The following is a 9,769-nucleotide window of genomic DNA, read 5'->3' as shown; positions in this document are numbered from 1 at the left end:
AGGGCTGTATAGCCAGTCAAGGTCGTTAAAAACTTCCATTTGTTTGTAATACCATATTATATCGAAGGTCGAAGGTTTTCTACGGGCACCCGCCTTAATTCCTCCACCAATAAAAACTGGCCGCCACGAAATAGATTAAAACGGTTCTTAAAAGTGCCGTCAAAACACAGAAAATCTATTCAAATTATTGTGTTGGTCATATCAGTGGCGGATCCAGAAACTTTCATAAGTCCGGGGCCCATAAATGGCATTGGCTGCTTAAGAGGGGCCGCTCCGTTTATGCTTCAGTGGATTCCTATTCTATCATCCAAATATTTCTGGTAAAAGGTGCCCTTCTAAATGCCCCCCTATTGGTGTGACAGTCAGTCCGTTTTAGTCCCAAGTTAGCATTAAGTTGTATTAAAATAAGGAGATGTGGTAACATTGTCAATTTCAAGACAACTTAATATATTATCCGCCAGATAAAAGGCAACAACAACGGCTAATTTAAGTCATTGCTAAGGCGGCGCAAAGCAGACATTAATATATAAATCAATCAAATTCTCCAAATTTCATTTGCAAAACTGATTGCAAGTAAACTAAGTAAAACCTTTGTTATCTAGTCGTGAATCAATACTATTCTAGCAATGACTATTTTGTTAATTATAAGAACGTGCTTTCAGGTTAAAAAAATCATATGTACTCGGGGCTGAGACTACGTACTACATGTAAGTGTTACAGAAGTTAATTATCTTGGGGACCGGACAATAACTAGTTATAAGATCTAGAAGATGTGGTATGAGTACCAATGAGATAACTCTCTATCCCAGTCATAACTTTGTAAAAGGAAACCATTTATAGGGCAAACTGAGACGGCCGTACGGTCTTCAACACTGCGCAATTCACACTGAACAGCAAGCTATGAAGCCCCCCTCCCATGAAATGACTATGGTAAAACCATTTAAAAGGGAAAACCAACGGTCTAACTATATAAAAAAAAAAAGAGTAACAAGAAACATTTATCATGTGAACTGCTTGATCAGTGATTTAGATTCTTATCCAGATAAAAAAAAACAGAAGTAAATGGACCTCCCCCCCCCCCCCCCCCAAAAAAAAGGGATAAAAAAATAACGGATTTTGAAGGGAAAAAAAGGGGGGCTAAAAAAATTGTCATGTCCCTAAGTACATATGCTTTAAATTGAAATAATTCATAACTTTCTTTATTTATACATGACTATCAACATACTTCTAATAACAGATCATAAAAGTGATAATATGAACAAGATTTGTTTTTCCGGATATTTATTAACTCTTTTCCGTATTAGCTGCAGTTGTTATAATTCATTGTAAAATTGTAAATAGTCAGCTAAACGTTTATCATTATGTTACATCTCCAATTCAATTGACACTGATGTCGGCGGTTGATTCAATATTGAAGATCGTAAGATGACAGATTATTTACCGTCAGCAATAGTAACCTTTATGTTTGTCGTATTGATTCCATGGGGTGTTGATGTTTGGATATTGGCAGACACAATCATTACAACGGTTTTCGGTTTAACGATGGTCTGTTCCCCAAAACATTTCCTAAGCCGGCAGGTGAGCTATCATAAAAAGGTTCATGTAACGGTCATCAATGGTCAGTGACTTGTATTGTAAGGGAAGATTAAGATTTTGTTTTGTACATCGAAACGGCCAGCTTTTACACAACGGTTGATTGAACCAAATAAATGTAGCTAAAGGCTGAATGTAATTGTATCTACTATGGTGTGGAGAATGGAAAGGGGGAAGGGGGATGTGGCACATGTGGGTGTGGCATATTTTGTTGAATCCCTTCCAATATGGAGATTAACAAAAACTTGCCGTTGGATTGGAGAATAAGTCGCTTTTTTATTAGTTATAATTAAAAGGCTGTTTTTATTTTATTTGCTGTGATGACTTCCTATGATGTAAAGATCACAAGTCACAAGATTGTTTACAAGAACCTTGTAAAATTATTGAAAAAAGTCAAAGATGGACAAATTTATACTTTCATTTTTAAAACATAATGAAATTTTATTTACCATGTCAAATAAAGTATTGAAAATAATAATTCAAACAGAAGGGCAATCAATGAGCAAAAGACAAACCAGGGTACAGATGTTAGCAATCAACGGCGCAGAGCTCACATCCGTTCCGTACTTACATGTACTTCGTATCACTACACTTAATATGTGTGTCATTGTATTGTAGTGTACTAAGTATACGTAAAGGAAACGAGTGCTGTACAGAGATTGAGATGTTGGACGCACAACGACAAACAATGGATAATTAACTTTAAAATTAAAAATAGATGAGAAACACTGATAAAAAAAAAAGAAAGGCGACTTCAGAGTATGAACAGAAGTTGGTTCTTGCAGACACTCATTGTGAAAACAATTTGATATAAAGATATGAAGAGCTTTAATTTTGTTTCAACTTATCATTTATATTTTTTTAAATTAACAACATGAGACATTTGCCTCAAAGTAGTAATTGTAGTCACAGCCCTGTCTGGCCTAATACAAAATATATTTCAATGCAAAATCACAGAAATTACCATATTGAATTAAACTCTATTTAGTTTCAAATGTTTTATTTCCAGACAAAAGGCGAGTTAGATGACGTCCATCTACATATGTACAGAATGTGTGGTATAATGCTTCTCAGTAGTACAATGTTTGCTTGGCTAGCAAGGAAGTCAAAAGATCAAAACATTAAAAGTGCTATACTGTGGGGGAGGGTTGTGGTGAGTATCATCGTAGTCCATACACCAGAATAAGGATTGTATAACTGATTCAGATTAATAAACAAATCTCTTGACTTAATGACTGCATATGCAGGTGAGGACTGGGGTAAACTTGGTACATGTATATCTGATTTCTTAAATTTTTATGGTTTTATTACTAGATATTCTTTTTTTTCCTTTATTTTTATCAACTGAACACTTTAAAACAAGCATTCAAATGAAATAAAAGGGTACCTACGCAAATGCGTATTCATTCAAACATTAAATTAGTAGATTCAAAATGCTTATGACATAAAAGAGGAGCTGAAGTTTCTCATGTGCTTAAAATTGCTCATGGAGTATAAATTTTGCAAAAATAGCAGACCTGTTGCAGAAATGAGTTTTAATCATTTTTCTCCTTGTTTTTTTTTATATGTCATATGTCATATGAAAACTTTGAAACGATTCAATGTGTATTTGTAGCTTAGTTAGCAAAACTTATATTGATGCATAATGTTTGAAATGAAATAAACTGATTAATTGAAAACAGGATATACATGTATGGTATGATTGCGACTGAAACAACAATCCACCACAGTTCAGACAATTGGCTATATAGTCCAGTCAATATAGCATAAATGTTACCCTTACCTTATAGTAATTGCAACAGAAGATTTTTAAGTTTTAATCTTTAGCATTGTACCCTAAATATACACAGAAAAAAGTCCAAGAATATCTCACTTGAGGGAAACTAAAAAAAAAACCATTGAAATGAGAGATAACTCTGCAAAAAGGGCAGAAATACCAATAAAAATTGATACAAAATTTATAACTTTACCGCTTGTATTCAACAGAATGAATTGATTCTTGTTATTTTAGCCGTCTTTAGAGTATAACAAACAACTTTAAAGGGGTTTTCATATCTTTAACCTAGATTTCATAATTCAATACATTTTTGTAGTTTGATTTTTCAACTTGTGAAGGTAAAGCATCTAAAATTTAAAAAAAAAATAATTAAACATCTATTCTTCTTTTTGTGGTTTAAATCATCTTTAAACAAGGTAGATGCTGAACAAAAATAAATTATAGACATAAACAATCCAAATATTCAAATGAATTTTTCAAAATGGTCACAAAGCCATAAATTTGCAATTTCTTTAAGGAAAATTGTGCAAAAAAGCTAAAAAATACCTGTAACATTTTGGTTTTGTACATTTCATTAGCAGGTGATTTTATAATGTAGTCAAATAAAAGTTACCAACTTATAACCCCATCAAAGTATCATACTTTACATGGTTTTTAAGAAAATCAACCAAAAACTGACAAACAAAAAAAAAAACTCATTTTTGCAGAGTTATTTCCCTTTCCTATGTTAATTTTAATAGGAAATTAAAAATGCTGATTTTGAGTTTTCCTCAAGTTAGATTTTATGAGTTTTTTTCTGTGTATATAATGTATATTTTGGTGCTAACTGCTATAGATTAGAACTAGATTCTGTTTGAATTAGTTTGAGGTTCAAACTTAGTTTGACTGGACTAATATTAGTGTACATGAGTAATGCGACAACACATTGGAGGTCTCCATTTGTGTAGCGAAGATAAATTTTCAATAATTTATTCAATTGATTTATTTGATAATAATTTTTATTTTCTATGAAAGTCTATCAACTTTATATCAGTTTGTTTAATTACTTTTGCAGGGAGTGTCACTATATGTTATGGCAAGGGTGCATGGTTATTTTCAAGTTTCAAAATCCATCAAGTGGAATAAACAGGTAAATGATAAATCATTGTACATTCTGTTTTTATTTAGAAATAGTGGAGGGCCTGTCAGAGAATAATTAAGTGCTTTTATTTAAAGAATGAAGTTAAATTTTATAACTAATTAATGTATTTGTGTTTACCCAAAACTACTAAATATAAAAAAGAAGATGTGGTATGATTGCTAATGAGACAACTCTCCACAAGACAAAAATGACACAGAAATTAACAACCATAGGTCACCATACAGCCTTCAACAATGAGCAAAGCCCATACTGCATAGTCAGCTATAAAAGGCCCCAGATTGACAATGTAAAACAATTCAAACAAGAAAACTAACTGCCTTATTTATATAAAAAAATGAACAAAAAACAAATATGTAACACATGAACAAACGACAACCACTGAATTACAAGTTCCTGACTTGGGACAGGCACATACATATATAATGCGGCGGGTTTAAACATGTAAAGTCCACTTTGCACAAATATATTGTGACAGGTATTTTTTTTATTAAAATATAAATGTTTTGCAGAGACTCCATTTATTTTCAATCCTAGATCTGTTTACAGTGTAAGAATTCATAACACAAAACCATTTTAAATCATGTATATTGCTTCTATGTAAAAGTTTTTTAAGTGCAAAAAGGTTGATATAACAAATAATGTTATTAGCCTGAAAATAAATGAGAAATCATTGAAAGTGTAATAAATAGGATACACAAATATTTTACAGTACTGACATAATTATTAATTAGGGGTAATAGAAATAGGCAGTGCCAAGAATTTAGATTATGTGACAGTTGTTATAAAGCTTTATATTTAGGACTACATGTATGAACATAATATCAATGATTAGTAAAGAAGGCGAGACATTTCAACGTGTGCACTCTTGTTTATAACAATGATGTGTCTTTTCTTTGAGTGACATCAGTGTTTGATTATTTTTAAGTTTTATATGTGATTTCACTTCACAGATATAAAGAGACCTGTAATTTTTTTCTGTACTGTTGTGAATCTTCTTTTATTGAAAAAAATAAGAAATTTCAACTTAAAAAAACTGAAAATTAAATTGACCTTTTTTAAACAATAATGGCAGATACCTTCATGATGTTTTTTTTTTATAATCCTAAGTTTATTAGATATGATAAAGCTATTGATTCAAAAGAAAAAAGATAAATAATGTCAATATTGCCTTTTTTTTAAAATAAATCTTTTGCAAAATTTATTTGAAAATAAATGACAAAAGAGAAGTTAACTATTTGAGGTGAGCATGCTACAATAAAACATCTAAGACAATCATATAGAATTATTTATGGATCAAATGAGAACGTACATAAAATTTATAATTTTAATCCTGTTGATCTTCTGAATTAATATTCAGGCCAAATTAAAAAGAATGTGTGTTTACTGTCACATGCTGAAAAAAAATAGGGTAGGTAGGTAGGTATTATTTTTTTTACATTGAGTCTATGGTAGCAACATTGTGACTTTAACAGTGGTTAATTAAAAATTGCCTCGAAAACTTTAGGGTAGGGGATAAAAATTAGGGTAGGTAGGTTTACAGTGAATACACATACTTTGTTGTTTGTCCTTAGTGATCTTCCCTTTGAAAGTTCAGTTCAAAACACTGCTTATATACATGTCTGCCATCCAAAGACATTGCTTGAATTAATGGAGTTTAAAATTATCATATTTTGCATAAAGATGGAATTTATATTTTTTGTTCTGTACAAACATCATCAAGTCATATCAAACAAGTTTTTTGTAATAATAAAGAAATGAAAATTATTATATAGTAAATTAAGTACTTATGGACGTTTTGTTTTTACATTTATAAAGAATCTGCAATACTTTCTTGACAAATACTACTTTATTAAGTGAAATATACCGCTAGCTAACAACTTACAAGTAGGTGACGACATTTACTTGATTGTGACATTGATAAACATGGATCAGGTACAAAATAAGTGAATTGATAGAGCAATGTTAACAATTTTTTTTTGTTAAGAAACATGTACTATAACTGTTTAAAAGAAAAAAAATCATGTGCGAAAATGAATTAATTTGTGAAAGTTAACATTTGTTATCATGGTAATAATAAGTTTTTCTATATTTGGTAATGCCATATTTAATGTGTTATATTTTTCGTTGTAGGCTCTTCTGTTTGGTATCTATGGAGACTGTTTATGGTTGCTTGGAAACTTTGTTTACTCATTGAAAGTTACAGATTTGGGAAAGGTGACCACCACTTTATCTAAAGCTGATTTTTATCTGAAGTCTGACTTTGTACAGTGTTTTTTGTTTGGCATTAGTTTCTTCGTAATGCCAAGGTTAATGCTTGGATTTCAGGTAATAATTAACATTTAGATATAATAAAAACCATACATTTTACTGTGTATTCATTATTATTTGTTTAATACCAATTTTCGTCAAAGACACACTTTGTTTTTGGATAATAAATTAAGTTTAAGTGAATGAATCTCTATGACATTTTACAAGAAGGTTCAATACCACAAAAGGAAGGCTGGAATTGATTTTGGGGGTTATGGTACCAACAGTATAGGAAGTAGGGGGCCAAAAACAAGAATTTTTGTAGTTTCTAGACCATTACTTGTGTTTTAGTGTATGGATCTCTCTAAAATTGTTCTTCAAGGTTCCATACTACAAAGGAGGGCTGAGATTGAGTTTGGGTGTAATTGCTCCATTGGATGGGGGGGGGGGGGGGGTATTTTAAAGGGGTTCATAATTTCTTTTCAAAAAATTTTCAAGAAGAAATCTTCAATTGCAGAGTATTGCACATTATATTGTTTTAGATCTCTGACCTCATTTTTTTTGTGTCAGAAACCTGTATTATGTAAAAATTTGATCACAATTCAAAATCAGACAGTATCAATCTTGAATATTATGTCCAAATTTTGGCCCTTCTGTTCAGGGTTCAACCTTTGCATTTGTATCAGGCTGTGCTCAGCGAGCATTTTAGTATTTATATAATATAACTTTCTCCAGATTTCCAAAGTTTTTAAAATCCTATATTTTAGACTACAAAGACTCTGAATCATCTACATTGTACATTGATTAGAATGATGGCTGCATTTGTGTTCAATACAGGAATAATTGCTTGGAAAAGTTTGCAGTTTTCAGAGAACATTGATAAAATTTGGCATTTTGTGTCCAGGGTTATGGTAAGGATATATACATCAGTAGTTGAAGGAAAGAAATGGTTCTTTGGAAATCTCTTTAAAGAATATATTAAATGTTAAAAAGATGATTTCATAAATTACATACAATGTTGGATCAATAACAAAAGCATGAAACATCATGTTATGTCTTTTCTAAGTTCACACAATCAGGATGAGATTCTCTTACATCTTTGCGTATACTTAGTAATGGGAATCTATATGTGTATGGAAATTAAATCAGAGTCAATAAAATATGGTTTCATATGATAGAAGTAACTGTTTTGTGATGCCAACCTTTAAATAGAACTCATCATAGATAAAAGATTTAAAATCTGTGTGAATGCCAGTGATATGTGAAATGCTCATCATTTGAATTACAGTCTTCTTATAGTTTTAAATAGGGATGTCAACAAGTACTTGTTTATGTTTAAAATTTTGAAAAAAATACAAATCACAATTTGTGACAAAATTTGGAATCTGCTACTTCAATAAGTGATTTATAAATCACTTATTTCAGTAATTCCCCTGACTTGTATATCTTTGGCTTTCAAATACTCTAATTTAAAAACTCCTGATGAAGGTAAACCCAGAAAAGTGCTTTGAACACATTTAATTTATAAAATGTTTTTATATCGTTTTGAAGTGTTATTTTATGATGATATGTTGTAAATTAGACATTTTCCATTTATTATAGGGAAATAGTGGACTTGTAACAGCACAGATATATGCACAGTTTACAACATCATCATGGACTTTGTGGCATATTTACTTTGGAATGTTTGGAATGTCCTTATGGTCAGCAAACGCTTCTTTTGGCTATTTTAACCTGAAAAACATATTGGACAAAAACATACATAATGGTCATCAGAAACAAACATTGAAACAGGAATAAAAAAAAAAATTGAGGCTGTGACTTTTTTTTAAGAATACTTTAATGAACACAATTGGTGTATTTCAATTATTGTGTTATTTGTATGGTTGTTTTCTACTTGACCTATACCCAACATCTTTCAGATCAACAGAAACTGATGGATGCTTTATATATCAGCATGCAGCCCCCAGTAATTGTTTTTTATAAATGATGTAAAAAATGTATGATACTCTTGTTATTTATAATAATGTGTACAATTGTTAACATTTGATATATATTGTAAAAATTGGTTTTCTGTTTACTATTAGTACAGTAATACTCCTTTATCATTGTTTATAAGTCAATGAAATAAAATTATGTCTCCCTTCAATGAAGGAAGACATTATCTTTCAGTAGTATTTGTTCTTCCTCAAGCTCTCATACAACCTTGTCCCAACCAAAATTTTGGCATTGAGTTATGATATTTAGTATGAATGTGTAGTAGCAGTGCTTGGTTTTAATATGACCTTTAACACCTGGGTCCAAAGAATTGAGTTATTGTTATGCTTTTTTGTGTGTCTGGAACATCATCTTTTTGATCCAAATAAACTGCAAACTTAAAATGGTACCAGTAAATATGAAAAGAGTGATGGAAGATACCAAAGGAATATTCAAACTAGTGATGACAAACTGACAACGCCATGTCAATACATAAAACCGACTAAAAATTACAAATTAGCAATTTGCAAAACACAACATAGAAAACTAATGATTAAGCAAATAGAACTTCACAAAAAATTGGTTTGAATTCAGGAGCTTTGGGGAACGCTTAGCAGATCTAGCTCCAATAATTAGCATTTACGGTGCGGCTCATATAAGTCCAAATTCTACGATAATTTTGTGATGTCACATTGTGATTAGAACATATTCTTCATATGTGCAAAAGATATTAAATAACGGCCAAATTGTCAAACCAACTTTTGAAAACTTTCGTAAAATTTTATTGGCATGACATTAACTTCACTAGGTAGAACTTATTGGTAGATAGCTGCCTTGGAAGTAACTAACTTCAAGAAATACAAACTCTAGAAAACCGTATCAATTGGGAGATATATACCTTATATGCAAGCGCTGCTCGAATCTGCTACATAGAAATGGAAAGTTCACACATGATAAGTTGAAATCATCAATTTCGTCGTAAATTTTTGTTGTCAATCGATCCTCGTTCTTAATTTCTAGATGTATTTCAAGAT

General features: G+C 30.9%; 1 protein-coding gene across 1 annotated transcript; it reads left to right on the top strand.

The window, feature by feature from the left end:
- The first annotated feature begins 1,337 nt into the window (after nt 1–1,337).
- On the top strand, nt 1,338–8,929 carry LOC139511732 (uncharacterized). The gene is made up of 6 exons (XM_071298774.1): nt 1,338–1,578; nt 2,603–2,746; nt 4,425–4,499; nt 6,642–6,836; nt 7,526–7,669; nt 8,361–8,929. Exons 1-6 carry the CDS (start codon nt 1,426–1,428, stop codon nt 8,556–8,558), a joined length of 909 nt encoding a protein of 302 aa, XP_071154875.1. The 5' UTR covers nt 1,338–1,425; the 3' UTR covers nt 8,559–8,929.
- The last annotated feature ends 840 nt before the right edge of the window (nt 8,930–9,769 follow it).

The sequence above is a fragment of the Mytilus edulis genome, chromosome 2 (genome assembly GCF_963676685.1).
Source record: "Mytilus edulis chromosome 2, xbMytEdul2.2, whole genome shotgun sequence".
Lineage (NCBI taxonomy): Eukaryota > Metazoa > Mollusca > Bivalvia > Mytilida > Mytilidae > Mytilus > Mytilus edulis.
This window is presented reverse-complemented; position numbering and strand designations above follow the sequence as displayed.

What these genes read in the sequence shown, in the direction of transcription:
- LOC139511732 (XM_071298774.1), top strand. Translation starts at nt 1,426, where the DNA reads ATGACAGATTATTTACCGTCAGCAATAGTAACCTTTATGTTTGTCGTA. An exon ending in CCATCAAGTGGAATAAACAG is followed by an intron (nt 4,500 to 6,641) that starts GTAAATGATAAA and finishes TTTTCGTTGTAG; the next exon opens with GCTCTTCTGTTTGGTATCTA. An exon ending in GGTTAATGCTTGGATTTCAG is followed by an intron (nt 6,837 to 7,525) that starts GTAATAATTAAC and finishes CCTATATTTTAG; the next exon opens with ACTACAAAGACTCTGAATCA.